The sequence below is a fragment of the Fragaria vesca genome, linkage group LG3, assembly GCF_000184155.1.
Source record: "Fragaria vesca subsp. vesca linkage group LG3, FraVesHawaii_1.0, whole genome shotgun sequence".
In the NCBI taxonomy this organism is placed as follows: Eukaryota; Viridiplantae; Streptophyta; class Magnoliopsida; order Rosales; family Rosaceae; genus Fragaria; species Fragaria vesca.
Window position 1 is genome coordinate 13,875,742 of NC_020493.1, and position 22,451 is coordinate 13,898,192.

The 22,451-nt window shown below is 36.2% G+C and overlaps 2 protein-coding genes across 2 annotated transcripts; one reads left to right on the plus strand and one right to left on the minus strand.

The window, feature by feature from the left end:
- The first annotated feature begins 391 nt into the window (after window positions 1–391).
- Window positions 392–1,818, plus strand: LOC101299560 (early nodulin-like protein 2-like). Its single transcript, XM_004294303.1, has 2 exons — window positions 392–662; window positions 1,068–1,818. The coding sequence occupies exons 1-2, from the start codon at window positions 497–499 to the stop codon at window positions 1,487–1,489; spliced, it is 588 nt and encodes a 195-aa protein (XP_004294351.1). The 5' UTR covers window positions 392–496; the 3' UTR covers window positions 1,490–1,818.
- A 134-nt stretch (window positions 1,819–1,952) lies between these two features.
- Window positions 1,953–10,105, minus strand: LOC101299843 (protein disulfide-isomerase 5-3-like). Its single transcript, XM_004294304.1, has 15 exons — window positions 9,954–10,105; window positions 9,101–9,191; window positions 8,679–8,773; window positions 7,495–7,552; window positions 7,153–7,337; window positions 6,974–7,031; window positions 6,396–6,436; window positions 6,176–6,250; window positions 5,580–5,636; window positions 4,508–4,574; window positions 4,241–4,381; window positions 3,389–3,610; window positions 2,625–2,777; window positions 2,462–2,539; window positions 1,953–2,386 (listed from the first exon to the last, which is right to left on the minus strand). Exons 1-15 carry the CDS (start codon window positions 9,992–9,994, stop codon window positions 2,309–2,311), a joined length of 1,440 nt encoding a protein of 479 aa, XP_004294352.1. The 5' UTR covers window positions 9,995–10,105; the 3' UTR covers window positions 1,953–2,308.
- Between the last annotated feature and the right edge of the window lie 12,346 nt (window positions 10,106–22,451).

Below are 22,451 nucleotides of genomic sequence, written 5' to 3' on the forward strand. Positions count from 1 at the left end.
GAGAGAGAGAGAGATCAACCACCACGGAATAATACAAGCTAGCTACCAAATTAATCAGATTTGCTTCTTCATTGGCTTCTTGAATGCATGACTGATATTTCATTATGTGATTAGCAGTTAAACCCTGAGCAGAAGCCATGAATATTCTTAACAATACTACTCAAGGCAAAGTATAAACCCACGGAACAAGTTACATAAAAGTTCCAAAAAGTGCCCAAGCTAGAACAACCTGATCGAGCTTCGCTATTATCATTTTTAAAAGTGCACATATGCTTTGCACTGGAACGAAGCCAAGAAAGAATAAGGAAAAGTTGCAAAAGCTTCACTGACGCAGTTTGTAAAGTTCCCATGCAACTTTGCCTACAAAAGCCCTAGTCGAAACACCATTCATGTCACCCCAAATTTGCTTCATCCTCATCAGGTTTCCGCAGTTCCGGAGGATCAAAAAATACAAGCATTCCAGTTTTAATTAATACCCATTTGTTCATTTTCTTCAATGGCCAAAAGCATTGCGTTTCCGATGTTGGGGCTTCTTTGTCTATTGCTGTTGCTGCAGAAGAGTGGTGCAACTGAATTTACAATAGGTTGGACTGTTCCTGATGCATCAACTCACTTTGATCAATGGGCAGCGAACAACAGATTTCAAATTGGTGACTCCATAGGTAAGTTGTTGCTTTTCCATTCCTAGTAAACATAATAGAGTCAAGTGAAGCAAATTAACTCCTCATGCCCCCAACTTTTATAGCTCTGATTAGGGCTCCATGATCCCATGATTCCCATCTCAAGTCAAGTATAAATGTTAGTCCTACGAACATCAAATTTGTTTATTCTAATTGTCCGAAGGCGATTGTGCATTGTGATAGTATAACGTTTGTTTTAAGACATTGTTATTAACAACCAGACCACGGCTCACCGATTAAATATTGAACAACTAAATACCATTAAAAATGTAATGGTATTGAATTTAGAATAAAAGAGGTACACTCTTACTATAGATGATTAGAGTACCACCACAACATCATGGTAAGTAAATTCGGCATTTGATTTGTTCTCATCGTTAAATGCAGTGTTCAACTATTCTCCTGGCCAAGACTCAGTGCTTCGAGTCAGCCAGGACGACTACACAAATTGCAACACCGATGCAACAGCTGAGAAATTCAGCGATGGCCACTCTACCTTCAAGTTTAACCAATCTGGGCCATTCTACTTCATCAGTGGGAACAAAGATAACTGTGTCAAAAATGAGAAGCTGGTTGTGATTGTCCTGGCAGATAGAAACCAAAACAGCACTGGAACCCCTCCATCTCCTGCACCTTCTGGCGAAGCGTCTCCACCTCCTTCACCAGGGACTGTCCAGAGTAACCCGACTCCAGCTCCCGAAAGTGATCAAATCCCTCCTCCACCTCCTAGCAGTGCTTCTTCAATCTTCATCAGTTTTGTTGGATCCATTGGAGCAGTTGCTGCATATTCATCAGTTTTATTGTTCTAACTCACCTCATTGCTTGTTTGAGCCCTTTGGACAGTTCCCTTTTTCTCTGTTTTTGTTATTTTAATTTCCTTGAGCTCAGTTTATATTTAACTGGCTTTGGATTGGTGTTTCATATGTATTCGTTTGTTGCTGAGAAACAAGAAGACTGTAAAATATGCTTTCGTATGCTTGTGAGAACCCAGCATAGAGAACAATAATGTAACTACACAAGGAAATAAATTGGTTTGTAAAGTGTGGATGCAAGATTCTATTACTTTTGTATGCATGTTTCTGATGTGAACTAGTATGGCGCCTGCAAATCCTGCTTCATAACTCAAGATAAAATTTCACTTGCAAATAAATGAGAAGGCATATTTCTTTGTATTGGTAAGTTTTTGTACAAGTAATTGCATAATGATATGTTCTCACACTGTCAATTTCAATTATTTTCCTCAAAAAAAAAAAAAAAAAAAACTGTCCATTTCAACCACTGAAGAAGCTAAATCATTGAATTTATATGATAGTCTCACAATATAATGAGTCACTTGGTTGAGTTGGTTCACTAACAAATAATTGACCAAGCATGCATTTCACTGATAATCAAAAGTTTCCTTAACCAAGTTCTTATGATAAAATATAGAAACTTAAATATATATTCCATGGTTTAAGAGGCATGTAAATCTATATGACATTCGTATTTGAAACCTCTCAGCTGCAAAATGTGGTACTTCTCTTGCTTTGTATCTGTTTCGAAATATTTGTCAAAAGTACATATCCCTTCACTAATTAGGTGTGGCAAATAAAGAATTCATTTTACACTTAAGAAATTTCACCTATCTATCAGAAGTTTTTGCCTAGTTCAACCTTTTTCACCAGCCTAAGGGTGTTGTGAAGAATTGAATCCAATATTCCTGCTACCTGGAATTCAAAGGCAAGAATAAATTAGTAGGCATTATGTAGAGAATTAAAGAGCCGCAAATACAAGATACCAACCGTGAAAATGCCTCCAATGATAGCGCACACATTTGTGATGAAATGCGAAAAGGATTTCTCATTTTCTGTTACTAAAACCTGGATATGGGAAGTGAAAATAATTAGATGAGAAGCAAAAAGAGTAGCATCTTGTGCACATAAACTTAACTGTTTGTAGTCAAACCTGCATGGGGGAGAGCTCAAAATGGAATTTTGCAACAGGGATGTTCAGACTCTGTATCAAACTACTGTGGGCAGTGTACTCATATTCCTCAATCAATTTATTAGATCTCCCTGTTATGACTTCTGTTTTAACAATTTGAAGATAATGCTCTATCTGCAAATACAAACCAGAAGATGTATTTATAAACGGGTAATACTCTAAACATTACGACTCCTTCACAAGCCAAAGAAACATCAGTAATACTCTATTTGCTTGAAAACCAATACACGGGTTGTTCGGGGACTTTGTGGCAGATGAAAATTACTATAAAAATCAGTACTGTTTTAGATTATAGAAATCTAACTCCATCAAAAATGTGTTGGCTATGAAAGCGTCTCTAGGGAGGTTAATCAATTATCAATACAGACCAAGTTACTGTTTACATCTGCAGGTGGATCTATATGCCAACATTATAAAATACAATCATTCAAAAAGAGTAACCATGTATTCAAAGTTTTAAACCATGGACGGAGACAGAAATGGGATCAATGAGAAAGGCTTTGACCAGGGAGAAATTCCAGAATGGGATATCATGGGTACCGCCATCATGTACAATTAAAAGAAAGAACTTAGTACTGAGTGACATGCTAAGCTGGTTTCATGCACACTATATATAGCTGGTTTCATGCAGTACTCAGTGACATGCTTATGGAAAAGAACACAAGCATATTAGGGAAGCAAACTTAATGCTTAATAGGTAGAATCAAGTTTCATAAAGAACTTACTGTGACATTAGCTCCAATATCACGGTGATTTATAAAAGATCGACCATTTAACCTTTCATGACTTCGACCAAGATAAGGTATCAATCGCTTCACGTCACTCATCACCTTGGGAGCAATCGTTCTACCGAATGAAAGATGTGATATGTAGTGAGACATATTCATTTGAGAGGCATCAAAGGAATGAGTCCCTGAATGAGCTGAAATGATAAGGTTTCCTGGAACCTGCACAGTCCAGCAAAACTCGTAAGTAATTCCAACTGATTGAACTGAAGAATGACAACGAAATCTTGGCCCAAAAGATAAAAGAATATATAATAACAACAGCTAAGACTTGCATTCAAAGCTCAATTTACAGGTCAAATGATGACTAGAAGCGATAGAGTAAGGACGTAAAACAATGAGGGAGGTACTTTTTCTTTTTCCTCTTTTAGAAGCCTAAGGAGGTACTAATTAATAAGAACAAAAAACTACAGCTTAGATGTCAAATGGCCATGAAGAACCCGAGGTCATGTGGGGATGTCATGATTGCACATGTGGTCTTCAGTGCAGGGGGCACTTGTAAGTGCGCTGAACTTGCAGCACAAAACTGGCCTTAGTATCTCTTTATTCACTAGAAATTCCAAGCACGTGAGGCACCACAAGGAATGACTACCAAAGGTACAAAACAACGTTGATGAGACTGGCCTGGTGAGTTTTCTTTATTCATAGAAACTTCAACCATGTGAAGCACCTTCAGGCAAGCTTCAAGAATCAGGGGAAAAAAGAGAAAGCTTCTATGAAATAAAATTTTCATATGATTAAGAGCATACATATCCAATGTTCTATTAAATTTAACGTATCTTGGAAGGTTACCTTCTTTACACGCACATGTCCTTCGATTCTACATCCTCCTGTCAATGGTGCTGGTCTTTTTGCATTACCAGTCTCATTGCTACCACCTAACGCCAGTTGTTCAGAATCCAAGGGGATAGGTGCAACCAAAGCTTCCATTGTCTGCAAGAATGAAGACTTCAGATCAATCCATTTGCAATTTTAATTGGCCCGGAAGTATTACTAGTTTAAAGTCAGAGTTAAACATGGGTTACAGTAAGGCTAACAGAAACTCATGAAGTCTTATACCTTCACCAAGTTATCTGTATCTCGATCTCCATAATAAGATTCATGCTCATGGTGACCATGGTCCTCCCTGTGATAGAGAATACCAGATACTGAGCTCGACAAAACAAGATTAACATGTAATACAGAGTCGTGGTCAAGTAGGGTTAAAGATAATGTGATATCTGAAGTTCTGAATTTGGCAACACAAATGTAGTATAAATAGGCTGAGTTCATACAAAGAAAGTCACTTGAAATGATGAACCTTCATTGAGCAAAAGTTTTCATTTTAGAATGGACAAACCCTTGTTCATGGGGAGAGAGAGGAAGAGAAGGGAGGAGAAGGGGAGAGGGTGTCTGCCCACGACTTCGCTTCTAAAGCACCAGAAATCTTAAATAAAACCTACTTGTCTCCAACGCTGGATTTGGATGTGTATTTGAAATTAAGGATTTGGGATCTTTCTTATACAGAGTTTAGTAAACTTTTAAAAATACTAAGTTTTTTATGGCAAAACAAATCTCATATGAATTAAATACGTACTATCTTAGATATGGTGGATTCCTATATTCATGAAAAAGTGTGTTATTCTTAAATTTCAGTGCATTGCTGAACTTTGATTTCTATTCATGACGATGGAACTATCAAAATCCATCTTTATCTCATCTTTTAGAATTTGATGCAAATAGTTTAATCCGAGTCAAATTCAAATCTTCCATTCATGTTAAATCCACCTATCCAAATGAAACCTAAGACCACAGAGAAGGAATATAAATCTCAGGCACTCTCTTATCAGCTCACATAAATGCAGACACTAGTTACGTACAGATCGAACTGAAAAAAAAAAAAAAAAAACTAAGTAATAAAAAAAATAAAGATTCAAAAAACAAAAAAGATAAAATTAACATCATAGATGAGTTGCGGCTAAATTAGCATAGGGTAATTTTTTTAGTCATTCAATGGGCTTTTTCTTCCATTTACACCAAGTTACAGGATTCCAAGAACATAGGCGGATAACAGAACAACTCTAAATTGAATACATACTCAAACATCAGTTAAAAGAGAAGACAAGAGGTTGCAAGAATATGAAGTAATTACCTTAGATCACTTCCTCTTCGGAAAATACGAATTGATGGATATCCTTGAATATGATTCCTGAACAATAAGGAGATGCAGTTTAATATCAGAAAAAGGTAGATGGGTACTAGATCAAGCAAACTTGAGCCACAAGAAGATAAACTAAAGTTTTCTCAGGTTTGCTACTTGTGATTGCATCAAGGGTAGCTGGATAATTAAATGGTGGTTCTTCTCCATGATGTTTAAAACTAGCATCACTTAATTGTAGCGTATATAAAATAATGCAATAATTGCAAATTTGCTACCCTAGGTTTCACCTTTGTGTCAATTTGCTACCCTAAGTTTTATTTCAGTGAATTTGCTACCCTATGTTATCAAAATTAGTCAAATTGCTACCCACAGCTTTATTTTAGCCAATTTCTACATATTAAAATGCATAGGATAGAGAATAAATCATGTGGTCCTCAATGTACTACAATCAACTATTAGATTTCTTTTTACAATGAGAAATAGCAATTGTACTTTCTCTTGATGAAAACTAGAACAACCTTATCAGGCTTTAATAAGAAAAAGGGAATCCAAGTGGAAAAGGTAGGAATGACTAGTATAAAATATACCTCCTACACAAGTCAGCTTCTTGAGTGCAATCCACCTTTGCCAAAAGAATACGCCCATCTATTTCTGGATCATATCTGCCGACCAGGGAAGAGAGAGAGAGAGAGAGAGAGAGAGAGAGAGTTGACATTAAACTCTGGATATCATGAACCATGACGGAATATGACAGTGCTGCATTTCAAAATTTCATATTACTGGGAAGAAATTTGCAGAGCATAGTACCTTTCTCGCATTATTTTGGCAGCCTTCTCCCATGAAGGTTTCTGAAACAAAGGTGATAACATTAAACAAGAACAAACTCAAGCAAAGTATGCCAGAAACAAGGACGAGGTATGAGATGATTACATCAACTGAACAATTACGTCAACACTCTATATCCTAAATATAGAACAGTTTTACAAAACAATAGAAGGACACCTTACAATAACACATGGATTGGAACTAGTCACAAGGTGGGGATATGCCCAAAAGCACACTATCAGTTGTATTAAATGATCACAAAATCAGCCTAGTAAAGAGGGGAAGGGGGAGATTGTAATAACAATTAAATTACATCCAAAAATCCTGAACTAAAACTACAGGATTCCATTATATGTGAATCTGACCCTTGGCAGACTGAAATTTCCTGCCGATGTTAAAAAAGTTGCATTCTAAAATTGCCTATACAAACTGGTGACCAAAACCATGAGAAATGGTGATTATCCGCCAAAGTTTGTTGCCACACTAATCAACACGTGATGGTTTAACTCAAAAGTTTCATAATATGAGAAATGAGGGATATAAGAAGCTAAGCAATTTACCAGGCGATTGCTCCAGTAGCACCAGGGAGCATAAAAATTGACAACCAGAATAGGATGGCTGCAAAAAGAATTTTTCAGAAAAGAAATTAAGTAACACATCATTTTGCAAGGTAACGAGTGATATATTCAACATCAGAGGCACATGTCAAAGGTTTGAAAGCAGAAGCTGGTCAACTTACTGGTGAGAAAATTTTTCAAAATTATGAGCTGTTAGTGAAATAGAACCATCACCAGAATACTCATCACCTTCATCCCCATGCTTAATGTTATGTAAAGCAGGACCAGACTGAAACTCAGAGCCGGTGGGTCTCAGATCTGGACCTATAGAGAACTTGCGAATGGTTTTTGTTATATTCAATCTGTTCTGAAAATAAGATGACGAAAATTCAGGCCTTATGATTACTACGAGAGTATAAAGATGACTAACAAAGATTACCAGCACTACGGGGCAAAAGTTTTCAGAATGTATTAAAAACATTAGAAAAGGTAACATAATGGAAGAATACGAGAGAAAAACTTACTGTTCCCAACACATCACTGACGTCAAGGGATGCAAATTCACATGACAGTGCAGGAAAACTGCATGAGAATTGAGCTAAATTAGTGAAGCAGACAAGATACAAGAGTGAAGGGATGTTGGAAATAGAGAAGCATATGTAAGTTGAAACTGCTTAAACAATTATCGAAAGGGGACAGGCACAGTGCTTCGAGTAACATGCATCAGAAAAGTGAAGTGGCAAAGTATTCCGCGGTTAATAGTGAACCATTATATCTTAATGCTTGTGTAATCTAATCTCTACTTTCAGGCAAGATATATATTGCAATCTTGAGTTCCCAGTAGTGAATTAAAGAAATCATTTGAGAGCAATCAAAACAGAGAACCCATTTATCGCTCATGTTGTAGGACAAGAGCGTAAAGGAATAAAAGAGAGGTCCAGACTCAGTCCAGCCTTTGGCATTGCAGAAAAAGTGCATTGAAAAATAAGATGTCGCCTTCAGCTTCACACTAAAGAAGCCTACGAATGACACCAATTACACCCATTCTTCACACATGATAGAAAGTATAAGAGCTTTCACTGATGATATTCTTTCAGAGCTTTACAAAGTACCCCTTCTATTGGTACATTAATTCTTGAAAGAAAAAGATCCACGAACACATATGCTCGAAGACAAAGTTTATGACATCTAACTCTGTCCTAATTTTGACAAAGAGAAACTCAAGGACACTGAAAGTAAGACTCCAACTGCACATGTTTAAGATTGCGACTTATTAAAGAAAAAGGTAGAAAGCCTCCTAACTTGGGATGTTTGGTATCTGGTTATGCTTATTTAGTTACTTACTATACTTTGATCTTGGTTCCTGCAACAGTTTGTCCATAATTTACTATTCTGTACCACTTTCAATGATGACATGTGATTTTACTGAATAATACCAGCACTCATGAAATATGGCTTTGGTAGTATCACATCAAAACTAGAATCCATTACGTTCAGCACACAATATTAAGCATATATATGAAATTATAGTGTCAGTGTACTACATCAAGGACAAATTAAACCTCAAGGGCTTAATTTTCAGCAATATTCGAGAGTTTTGAGAGCTACAACCAATCAACACGAATTATAAATCCTTATATGCACATATTATACCTCAAAGAAGACATAAGAACTTTACAAACATATAAAAAAATAATGCAAGCTATACCTGATATTAAACTCAATGCGTAAGAAGTCCCCATCAGTACTCTGGTCAACAATAACAGATGTAGAGGTGCTGAAGGTCATATAGTTATTCAGTTCCTGCAAAGTGAGCATTCTAGATTCTATCAGACTTCAGGAAATAAAAGAAATGTAATTACAATTACTCTAAAAAAGAAGGTTTAGACAGAAACCCATTAAAACAAGGGTTAGTATACATAAATTTACTAATGCAAGTCAACTACAGGAGTATAAAAAATTTGAAACAGGGAAAGAAAAAAAAACTGTCAAAAGATAAAAGCAAAGAAAATCAATTGAAAGATTTATATACAGAACGTGAGCTAAAGAAAAGGGCCACAAGAGGCCCATTCTGCTGAACTTCAGTACTATGAAGCTAAAGTAACCATTAAAGAGACATGAGCAACTTACCATTCCAAATAGAAACATCATGGCAAGAGCTGCTACTATAGATAATCCTGCACCTGATAATGATGCTTCCGTCAAATCTCTTGGAATTTTCCTGTACATAGGACAAGCAGTAGCATAAACATATATTTTTTACGGTATTAGGTGTAAATCAAACATTGAGAAACTAAAAATGTATCCCAGGTTTATTTCTACATCTACTGATTACTTCCCCTTTCTGTTCATAATTTTAACTTCTCATGAGGCATTAGGAAAACCTGCCCAAATCCTTGCCCATAAAACTTGAATTGCTCTTATTGCGGATCGCTTTCTCCAACCTTTTCAGTTTGGATTTGGATACTTATTTCATACTCCTATTTATTTTCATTTGCCTAGCATTTCCGGTTCTATTTCCACAGTCTCTGACTTCTATAGTTCAATCCAATAAAAACATAAAAGATAGTCATTGCATCGACTATGAATGCTGTACAAAAAGTAGTAATGCTCCTTATTCTTAGGCACAGTATTCAAATTAACCCTAACCTCAAATGTCATTGACGAAATTCAACTTTGCATACTTCACCATACGACTCTCTGGTGTTCCATTCTTAGGTTTGCAATCAAAAACCAACTCCGATTCGATTCACACTAAGGAAAAGTATTCATGATTCCAACACTCGCCGTGAAAATTAAATAACAATTTCAAAATCAGATTATTATATAAAATCATCGATTCTGATCAGGATTATTCCTAGCAATCACTTAATTCCATTCACCACCGCAATTTCAAATTCGCCAGATTCAGAATTCCAGAATATAAAGAAAGAGCTTTAGCGCAGTAAAAGAAATGGAGCGAAGGAAATGCGAGAGATCTGACCTGTAGAAATCGACCGACTTGATCTTGCCGGAGGAAATCATGGCTGCGATGAATTCTCCGACGAGGTCGAATCACGAGCGACGGTGCAGCCTACTATCACACTCCTCTCGCCTGGGGGACCCGATCTACTAGTTGTTGTAGCGCCACTGCGGGACCCGCTCAGGCTTTAATTAATTAATGGAAATTCAAAATCTTGGATTGGCGTAAGCGTACGGTGAGAATAAAGTGTACTCTCTTTTTTAGTTGCTAATTCAGCCTTACACGTTTATTGGTTGACTTTTATATAAGAGATCGGCAGTGTCAAATCATAGTTACTTTAACTACCACACGTCCACACGTGGTCGAGTTGGTAAGAAGTAAGAACTTAGGTGGGGGAACTCTCATACCTAAGTCTGAAACTTGTTGATGTTGATCAGAGTTTAAATCTTAATATATTTTTTATTTTATGGTCAGGCGAAGAATGCGTTTTAACATGACTATTCAGCGTGGATTAGTTTTTACGCTCAAAAAATCTTTGAGGATATTGTCGAGGAGGTGATATGTTGATGTTAACTTGAAATACCTCTTGGTGAAGCAACGTAGAGCACGGCGATCATCTAAGAAAGAAAAATCTCATTCAAAAATCTCATTCTATAGCTTGAGCGCAAGCAAGAGTTAAACCCAGATAGATAAAGCCTTAATCTTTTGATTTGTTAAAAAACATCCTCTTGGGTATTTCTCTTCAAAACCTTTGAACACAGTCGTGTAATCTTCTTTAATCCGGCATCGACCAAGCTCGATTAATCTAGAGTTTAACTTTCGACCAAATAACAAAGGGAGAAGTTTTGATTCAAACTGAAATCTGGAAGCGCTAACTTGCCATCTTCAAGTTTCAACTATGCTCGGCCATAAACCGAACAGCTCTTCAAGCACCCAATCTAGGTACTCAACCCAGACGAACAAGCCAGCTCCGACCCAACCTTCAAGATTTGTTAGCAACATAGAAGATCAATTCAGAATCACAAAGCCCTATCCTTGACAAACTTTAACATGGCGGTTTAACAACATCAAGTTCCATCTATGTCCACTAGTAGCGCTAAAAAGTAATTTTCTAAAATATAACACGTATCGCCTCTCTATTGGCTTTCGTCAGCTCTATCTGACTAAGCTCGGTCAGGTAAGTTCCTTCCCATTACAAATTGCACAGCTCTACCACTATGTTTCCCACCAAAAGATAAATTTAGTTTCGTTATGCCACTACAACAGTGCGACCATGACCAAACAGATTTTTCGTCACCTACATAGAACATATAAGACACACAAGACACATAAACGAACACAATTTTTTTTCTTTTCAAGTTTCTGTCTTTTTTTTTTTATCTTCTTTAAATCACATAGATAAAAGAATTAAATTTAGTTTACCCCATTATGGTTTAGAGGTGAATTTATGTTAGTCCCTAAGCTTTTAATTTCATCAGATTACCCCCAAGCTCTTGTTTTTCTATCTGCCGTCTCCTATTACTCATGCTCCGTCCATTTGGGACGTTGAAATTTGATGACGTTTTGGGGGTTGAGAAGCTAAATTACCAAAAAACAAGAGTTTGGGGGGTAATCTGATGAAATTGGAAGTTTAGGGACTAACATGAATTCACCTCTAAACCACAATGGGGTAAACTGAATTTAATTCTAGATAAAATATAAAATAACTATGGACATTAGAAGTCTATAAGAGCTTCCCAATCTAGTCCCAAGATATCACATTTATTTTTTGCTGATGACCTTATGTTATTTACTGAAGCCACTGACCATTAAGCATATATTCTCAAGACCTATCTAGATAACTTCTATGCTCTCTCTGGTCAAACTATTAGTTATGAGAAGTCCTTAATCTTTTGCTCTCCTAACACTCCTAGGACTATGGCTGCCAACATCAGTGCTAAGTGTGGATCTCCTCTTACTAATGACTTTGGTAAGTATCTTTGTATGCCCCTCATTCACTCTAGAATTAATAAACACACTTATGATGCTATTTTTGATAAAGTCCAAAGCAAATTGACTAGTTGGAAAAGCAAGGTTTTAAGCATGGCAGGTAGACTCACTTTGGTTCAATCTGTCACTTCTGCTATCCCTAATTCTGCTATGCAAACTGCAAAGTTTCCTATGAGTCTCTGTGACAGATTAGATAAGCTGAACATAGATTTTCTCTAGGGAGATGTGGATGACAAGAAGAAGGTTCATTTGGTTAATTGGGATACTATTTGTCAACCTAAATAGCTTGGGGGTTTAAGTATCAAAAAGACTGCGGATATGAACCAAGCCATGCGAGCCAAAATTAGCTGGAGAATGTTTCAAAATGACAAGGGCATATGGGCTAATATGTTCTCTAAAAAGTACCTTAAGAATTGCAATATCTTTGATGATAAGTATTTGCCTCCTTCAAACTGTTCTAGCACTTAGAGAGACATTGTTCATGGAGCTGAGCTTATAAGAAAAAATCTTAAATGGCATGTTGGCGATGGTACCTCTATTAAATTTTGGTATGATCATTGGTTACTTCTTGAAGCGCTCATAAATTTTGCTATCCCTTTGCCACTATTAATAGAAATGCTATTGTTTGTGATTTTTAGAATGATGATGGTTAGGATATCACTATGTTAACTTATGTTGTTACAGTTGATGTTGTTAACCAAATTATCAATGTGTCTACTGGTTTTGAGAATTGTGGGAGTGACACTTTGATTTGAGGAGCTACTGCGAATGGTTGCTTTTCGGTTAAGTCTGCTTATAATTCATCCTTTGGTTTCTCTAACTCCAATGGATCTCAGTGGAAGCTGATTTGGAAGCTTGACATTCCTCCCAAGCTTAAAACTTTTCTTTGGACTATGCTTCATAAGAAACTACTAACCAATGTTCAAAGAGTCACCAAAAGACTTTCCAATGACGCCTCATGTCCCATATGTCACTCTGCTAATGGAATTCTCTTACACTTGTTCATAGATCTGTTCATATTTGGAGAGCCTTTTCTAAACCGGGTACTATCCCTAATTCTTTCTCTTTGGATTGGATTGGTTGGATTAATGCTCAGTTGCATTGTCATTCTATTGTTAGAGATGGTATAAAGTGGTGCAACCTCTTTATCTTTCTTTGTTGGTATATTTGGAAGTGGAGAAACAAACATATATTTAATAATAGCTTTGTCATATCTTCCTGTTTTGAGAGTCTAATATAAGATTATGTTGTTGATTGGAAAAAGACTCAGAATAGAGCTAATGATGCCACGATGTATAGCTACTCTATGTTATCTTGGAAAATGCCCCCAATAGGGTTTTATAACCTTAACATTGATGGTACTCGTGCTTCTAATTCAGGAAAGATTGGTGCGGGAGGGGTAATTAGAGATCACTGTGGTGTTTGGATTGGTGGTTTTCAGATTAATCTAGGAGTTGGTGATGTTCTGGATGCTAAAGTCTGGGGCTTATTTTATGGTTTGAGGTTTGTTGTTAAGTTATAGATCTCAAACTTAATCATATTCTGCAATTTTGGTCAATTTGATGCAAAGTTCTAATCTAGCTCTCCATCCTAAGGCTCCCTCCTTGATGGTTGTTGCAAGCTCATATCTAGTATGGAAAATGCTAAACTCAGTCATATTTTTCGTGAATCTAATATGAGTGCTGATACTTCGGTAAAGAGCAGTATCTCTCATGATTTGGGTTCATAAACTTTGAAGACCTCATATGCATGCTGCACAAACCTTGCTTGATGATTTGAGTTATACTGTTAGAGCTAGGAGATCTGCTTCCTGCTTTAGTTATTGGTTTTTTGTTTGAGCTCGTTTAAGCACCATTTGGAACAAAAATATATATATATATATATAATAAAATAATAAAATACAAAGTTGCCTACCTTATTTAAAGAGAAAAGTTCATCAATGGTCCCCCAACTCTTGTGTCAAAGTCAAAATGATACCTGAACTTTCAAAGTGATCAATGTAGTACATATTCTATTAATTTGCTATTAGTGAGATACCTCCGTTATCTTTTACTAACTATTTTGTTTTTAAGTTTTTTTTTTTTTTTTAACTTTTTATGAACTTATAATTTTTCCTTCAAAGAACTAGCCTTCACCATGCGAATATTTCACCTAACCACCTCCTGTTTAAATGGTTACTAATATGGAGGAATCTCTGTTGCCTTGGAAAGGAAAAACCTAGATCTTAAAAGCAAAGTATTTATGAAGCAGAATAAGACAAGCATACACGAAAATTTAACAAAAATTAACACTTAATATTTTTGGGACGGATTATAGGGCACCTAATAGGATTTATTTATTCAGACATAAATACAAATATAAAACCCAGAGCCTCGCTCTTAGGTAAACAGCTAAATGTTGTTTAGCTACTCATACTTATAATTACAGCATAAAAACTTACTTGTAAATAAGCACTCAATACCAGATGATTACAGCACACCACACAATAATCACTCTATTATTCACACTATACTATAAAAACTGTATTCTGGCTATCTTACTTCTTGAGAAAGGTTGAGAGAATTTCGGACTTCTATCTCAAGTTTCTTCTCGATGCCTTCCTAGAGACGCCTAAGGCTCCTTGTATAGGGAGCGGACTCCAATTGAAAATAAATCACACCTATACATAGTGGGAGACAGGAGGAAACCTATCTTGATAACTTTACTTTTGAAAAAATAAGTCCTCTGTCTTCATGCGTCGGCAGCTACTTTACTTTTGACTCAAAAGAAAAGTAGTTTGTCTTGATGCGTTGGCAATCGTTCATTTCTCCAACATATTTACTATGTTATGATATGTTTCTGGATCTTCAGAATATCCCACTGAGGAGTTGGGACCACTATATTCTCAATCACGTGCCATGTCTTCATCTTCATTGTCGAGGTCTGAATCATAGGGATAAGAAATCTTATACTTTTTATCAGTCTCAACCTTTTCTAACCACGTAGTGGTCGCTAGAGTGCAATCCACTTCCTTCCTCATAAGAGCTGTGAAAAAGTCACAGTTCTCTGGTGGAGGGTGATTATAGCAAGTGACCATTATTTTTTCTTCACTTGCCAAAAGACTTGAATCATAGTCTTTTAGAACCACGTCCTTGATAATTGCTATGGTCATGGCTTTCATCCAAGGAATGCTTTGATTTGGTCTTCCATTGCCACTGGCAATAACTGGCTTTTGAACCGGACTTTGGATTAATCTGACATGATGATATGGAGAGATATAATTCATCTGGCCATCTAACACTGTCCACTCTGGAGGTGTAGAAACGAATTTTAATCTTAAGATACATCCATCATGTCTAATATTCTTGACAGCCTCAGATATTATCTCTGGAAAACCCTTAAGATCTTCATTGGTTTTTGTCCACAAATTATGAACAAAACCATTTTCAATAAGCCATAGCTTGTGCTTCTAGGGATGCTCTGCTTGAATATCTACCATGTATCTCCCATAATATGGGCCAGGGACTATTGATAATGTTCCTGGAAGAACATTTTTCCCTCACCTAAGAGGTTGTGAAAGTTATACCATTCAGATTCTTTTAACGCTAGCATTGGTATTTTAGCACTTTCAGGATTTTCAAGATAAACGACCTTAGAATTTCCTACTTGATTTTCTGCTTGTATACCTTTGTCCTTTGTATGGAATCCATACAATTCTTCTATTAACGCTTTAAGTGTTTGAAGCAAGTGAGCTTCATTTTCTTCATAAAATGCATGCATAATATTATAAATAATAATCTTCTGCTTGAAAGCCAACAACCACTCTGTTCTGAAAACTAGTTTCTGAAAGATCTTCAGAGGTTGATCATGGATGACCTTTTTTCCCGTGACTATCGGTAGCTTATTTGCCCTAAAAAGGTCTCTTCTGCTTTTTGGCAAAGCAGCCATCAACGGACTTGATATGCCTTTACCGTCTGCCGTTTGAGATGGGCTAGCCAGTCTTTTCCCCTGAGACTGGTTAGTTAAGGCTGATCCTTTCGGACACAGCGAAAACTCATTTATGAGTTTATCTTCATTAGTTCCACCAGAATGACTGGAGCGACCATCTTCTTCAGAGACTGGTTTAGGCTTGATTCTTGAAGCTTGACTGGACTCAGCAGTTCCATAAGAAATAATATACTGATAACCTGGTCCGTCATGGAGTGGTCCTAGTTTTATCACCACTTTTGAATCTCTCTCAGAGCTTCTTTTCCTCTGATTCTGGTTTTCGGCTTCTGGGATTGCGACCTAGCTTCTCTTTCAAACATTGCCATTTCTCTTGTAAGAGCGTCAGGCAAATAATTCTTGTCACCTGCAACCATTTCAACATCATATTCATATTGGGATAAAAACATTTGCCATCTCAGAACTCTTCCTCTATCAGCAGCATCAGTTAATTTGTAATTTTTGAAATTTTTAACTCTTTTGTTATCAGTTCTAACTACAAATTTATTTCCTAAGAATGCCTTAGCACCCTTAATGCTTTTAATTAAGGCAAGGACTTCCTTGTCTCTAGTGGAATAGTTTAACTCTGCTGCGTTAAACTTTTCTGATAAAAATTTACAAATCTTTTCATGATTTGTATCTGGAGCAACAACTAAAACAACTCCTGCCCAGTAATAATCATTTGCATCGGTTTGCAATATGATCAAATCTCCTTCTTCGGGTAACTGTAAAGGAGGAAGGTTTTCTGTTAATTCCTTAATCTTTCTGACAGTATTACTGTCGTCTGTTGTGAAAAACCATTTTTTCTTAGAACTTGTTTTTGGAGAGAGGAGTGCAGTTAAACCACTACCTTGAGTAATAAAGTCTCTCGCAAAATTAACAACTCCCAAAAATCTCTGTAGAGACTTTGCATCTGGGATATTGTCTGGAAATTGGCTGATTTTTTTTACAATATGATCTTGGAGACAAATCTCTCCATCCTTAACATGAATGCCAAGGAAATCAATTTCACCTTTAATAAGATGAATCTTTTTCTGTCCGAGGATAATTCTCTTCTGGACAATAAGCTTACACACATGTTCAAGATGTTTTAAATGCTCGTTCATAGTTTTGGAGAAGACAAGAATGTCATCTATGTAAAACTATGCAAAAGTCTGAGTAAGGTTTGCAGATATTATCCATCTTCCTTTGGAAAATAGACGGGGTTTGCTTAAGACCAAATGACATAACTAACCATTTATAATGCCTTTGAGGAGTTCCAAAAGCTGTTAAAGCTATGGAATCAGGATGCATTTTAACCTGCCAAAAGCCTGATTTTGAATCAAACTTTGAGAAAATTTTTGCTCCCTTAAGCCTATTGATGAGAACTCTCACCTGAGCTATCTGATAACCGTCTTTAACGGTCTTTTTGTTCACATCTCAGTAATCAATCACCATTCTGGCTTTTCCTCTTAATTGTTCAGCATGATTTCTTACCAGAAAAGCTGGAGCATGATGAGGACTGTTTGAAGGCCTTATTAACTTCTTTTCAAGAAGTTCTTGGATCTGACTTTCCATCTCTTTCCTATCTTCTTCCCTATAGTGAGGGATGGCCTTAACATGACAAATAGTATTTGCATCATGCATTCGTAGCTGACAATATACTGGGTCTCTTTCCTAGTACAGCTGAGGATCTTCACTGATTACTGGTTTCAGCATATTTTCTATTTCTGTGAGAGTTGGTATTTTCTTTTGCTCTACCTTCTTAGCATATACCTTTAAGTTATGTTCTCTGATGTATTTTTCTTCTCCATCAGAACTCTCATTGTCAGAAACTTGATATTCAGAATTTTTCTCTGAATCAGAGTCTTCTGAACTTGTTGCTTCTTTTACCAATATTTCACTATGCCCTTTAAGCTGTTCTTGTAGTAACAGAACAGGCTTTAGAATTGGCTTATACTCACCACTCTTCGCTGGCGACTTATGATATTGGTCTACAAATCCTTTACTTGTAACGCGTACTGCATCTGTTAATCGGGATTCCCAATAAAACTTTATGTTTTTCTCAAACCTGATCTTTTTTTGAGTTTGAATTACTATTTGTTGAAGAAGAAAGTAATTTCCTATCAACAAATCAGCTGTCTGGCCTTCACATTGCCAGAGGATCTTGATAGTAAAGTTTTCTCCTCCTAAGGAAACCTTAACATTTCGAGCCATAGTATCCATGACTATTTGATTTTCTTCCATTGCTACTCCAGTAACTGTTCTTGCAGATTTTTCTCAACATTCTTCAGGGATTGCATATCTTTTAGGAAAACTATACCCTGAACCCGTATCTATAAAGGCATGTAGATGATATTTCTTGTAAGTGGGAAACTTCAGTCATATAGTTATATAATTACTATATATGCTTGTCTGGATTGGCATTACTCGCACTTGCTCTCTTGGAGTATCAAGTAATTCTGTGAAAGGGTTGACCTTTCTTACTGTAGTTACTAAATCAAGAGGATTTTCTTCTGCCAGACCAAGTATCAGATTGGTACTTATGGAATTAAGAGAGTCAAAAGATTCCTTGATTTCTTTGTTCTGGCTTAACGAAGTTACAAACTTCATTGTTTTTATATCCTCCTCGAGGTTCTTTTCTTGCTCTTTCTTGTAGAATACATTATATTCCTCTTCTACCAGGATATGTGCTTCATTATCCTTGGTTTTTCTTCTGAGTTCTGCAATAAAGCATTCCCGATGATAAGTTTCTCCTGTACTTTCACAGTACATGGGAATTGTATTATTATCATCGCATTTGCAATAATCACAGTTGAATTTTCCTGGATTGGGATGGAAGATATTGATAATATCGGAGTCTTCCTCCTTCCAATTTTGTATCTGTAATACAAATATAGGACGATATCCTATTTCTTCATCTTCTTCAGAACCTTCTGAAGCACTTTCTGTTTCACTATCTGATGGGTACTCAAGAGAATATATTGATTCATTCTCTTCATCAGAATATGCGACTTCAAAGCCTTTTAGATTAGCATATTCTATTGCTTCATCATATTCAGCAATTAAGACTTTAGAAGATCTCTTGTCCTTTTTAGGACACTCATTTGCATAATGTCCCTCTGCCTTGCAAAGCCAACATCTGCATTTCTTTACTTCTCCAGAAGACGAATTGGCCTTCTTTTTTCTTTTGAAAAATCTTTTTCTAGGAGAAGTTTGAGAAGATTGTTCTTTCTTATATTCAGGCTTCTTCTTGAACTGGTACTTCTTTTTAGAAGCAAATTTTTTACCATACTTGGTGCCAGAGAACTTCCTCTTGTATTTTCTTTCATTTGAAATATGACATCCCCATTGTGTTGGGGTATCCAGTAGTTTTGGACACATGTTCTCAACTCCTTTGAGTTGCTTCTTGGCAGTTTTGGATTTTCTGTTTTCTGTGCATTGTTTTCTTAGGAAATCTCTAACTCTTTCTGCTATTCCTCCTACAGTAAAGTATTGAAGGGGATTCTCTTCCAAAGATTGTGCCACTGCATCATTCCAGGGTTCTGGCAACTTTCTGTAATAAGTTCTGATGAGATCGTCATTCTCAATATCTCCAATAGTGCAGAAGTAGTTCTGGAACTCATTGGTATATTCTTCAAAATATCTCATGTTATAAATACTCAATTTATGAATATTTGCTTTCGCTCGTTCTTTAGACTGTTCACTATGCCTAGTGATATGTTGACAAAATTGCGCATAGATTGGAACTGCAAAGTTTAAAGGATTATTAGTATGAGCTAACTTGCTTGCCCAATCAGTCCATTGAGAACTTCTTTTGAAGGACTGGTACCACTTATGGACGATTCCTGTTAAGGTTGACTCATAGTATGCATGAGCATCCTCATAGGCAAACTTTGATAACACTAGAGCCTGAGTTAACTTTAAACTAGCTACCCAGTTGTCTATTGTCTTTCTTTTATCTCGTACCTAGTCTAAGTCCAAATAAACCCCTCTTTCGGACACTGACTGTCCCCATTTGGGTTCTGTAGGGATATATCTCTGAGAACTTCGTTCTCCACTCCTTCTTGTAGGAGCCTACCTTTTTGGGAGCTTGATACTTTTTTCCCGAATGATCTTAGTCGGATTGTTTGTAATGTTCTGTATTATGGTATGACCACCATCTGGAGGGACTTGTCTTTCCCCATCTCCTGTATCTATAGAGGATGAACCTAGAGGCTCATCTTTTGCTGCTTGATAAGGAAGAATCTTCCTCTTTTTCTTTCCGAGTTGAACTTGAGAAATTTCATTCATGATCTTCTCTAGTTTTTTTGGGGAATCACAAGTCTCTGCTTGTGCATATAATTCTCTTAATTCTCTTGCTTGGAACATTCTCATAGGTCTTTTAGTATCTTCTTCTTCAAGAGATTCTTCATTATAAACTGTTTTAGTTTCAGAGGTACTAGCTTCTTCATAGTTTGCAAAAGAGTGCCTATAGAATTGTAAACTAATTTTTCCTCCCATGTCTTCATAAATTGAAGCATTGGAGCTCTCAAGCTGTCTGACCGGAGGGGTCAGATTCCATTCTTTTGGGAATGTTACTTCATGCCATTTTGTGACATGTTTTTGTTGAGCATTATTTCTTGGGTTGGTGAGAACAGATGTAATAATCTCAGGGCTGTTTAGAAACCTGGTATTAGGAGTTACATTTAAGCTCATCAACTTATAATAGATTCGATAATCTATCACAAGTTCCGTCATTCCTTTTTTCATAGAAATCCCATCTGTCTTTATTCTTAATCTTAGACAGTGAGCAGCATCTCTGAGATGCGTTGTGAAATTTGGAAAAACATTGAAATATGCAACTTGGTTGCACAAAGAAGCTTCTACCGTTCCTAACAAACTTTTTTTGAAATCTGTTATTCTATCGTCTTGTAAGACACATAGAACAGAACAGTCAATACCATCTCTGGCTAAGAGTTTTACTGAGAATTCTACTCAGCATCTTCATATCTCTCCTGGTTGATGATTTCTCTGATTTCCATTCGAGTAGCTTTGGTTCACTAAACCTCAGCCTACTTTCTCCTGTTGGTAGGGGTGGAGAATTTATGATGATTTTACTAGCTACATTTTGAGCTAGTGATTCTTCATTTATTTTTTCATAACTTTCTCATTCTTTCATCTTTTCTATAATCTTTTGTAGACTAAAGATTCTGTTATGTAACTCTCGAAATTGAATTTCGAGGTCAGTACCTATCTCTTGAAGATAAGCGATATTATAATTTTGCTGATGAATTATTAATTTCACATTTTCAACAAGTTTTTCTGTAGGACGATGAAAGCTAATAGCTTTAACATCTTCCTGTCTTACTTTTAGATCTATTCTTTGATTCATCCTATTCTGGAGATAAGAGTTTCTAAAAGCTTTTTCAGGTTTTCCTGAGTTTTTCTTAGTTCCACTGCTTGTTGATGAATGTTGTTTGCAAGATTCTCAGTACAGACTAATTTTCTTTCAATATCTATTAGATATTGTTTTTCTTTGAGGTAATCTAGCTTGACTTCAAGCCTAGTAATTTTTGAATTTATTTCCTCAAGTTGATTTATTCGTAGATTAAATCTCTCGAGTTGATCTGAAATTTTATCAGATGTCTTATCTCTAGATAAACGATCTAGGAACTCGATTAAGCTTGGTCTTACTGGATCAAACTCTTCTACTCCAATTTCTCTTTGGAGATGAATATGTTCGTCGTAGAACGTATTTAATACTCTGCAAACGTATTCAATAGAATACTGATTTTCTTGAATGTGTTTTGAATGAAAGCACACTTCCCACTTGTCAGTTCCTTTTGTAGTTCAAAAAGACTGATAATTTTTAAGTTTGGATTCTCTCTTATTAGTCAAGAGAAGCCAACTTTGTGACATAAGCCTTTTGTCACCCGCTTTTGAGCCAAGTAGGCTCTGATACCAGCTGTGGCGGATCTAACCGATACTCAAAATATCAAGAGGGTTTTGATCTTGTTCAAAAGTTTCTTGAATGACTTCAATTTCCTCTCTTGACTCGTATATCCTTCTTTGCAACTTGAAAATAATATCCCAGTAATTTTTTGTACTTCTAGGAAGCTTCTCTCTTTTTTCTTTTTGTTTTCTCTATTTTCTTCTTTCTTCTTGCAATTCTTTATAAGAAAGTTTAGCTTCTGCTAATAAATCGAGTCTAGGAGCAATATTTTCTCCTATTGATGATGAAAAATTAACTGTTTACCTTTGAGTAAGAGAATAGATTTATATACTTGCAACATGTTAGATAAACAAATCCATTTTCTTAGGCCCACCATGCTCCGTCAAATTATACTGAGATCTTAACATACAAGGGAAACATAAAATGCTGCTAACAGAATATTCTAACGGAATATTCTTTAAACTAACCAGAGACCTCTTGTTGATAATAAAATAGGACTTCATGTGTCATATTGATACCTTTTAAAGTTTAGGCATCATTTTGGCCTTGGCAACATAGTTTAGGTACCCGTATTGAATTTTCCTCTTATTTAAACTCTATAATCAGTTCATCACTATCCCCAAGAACACAGAGAGAGAGAGAGAGAGAGAGAG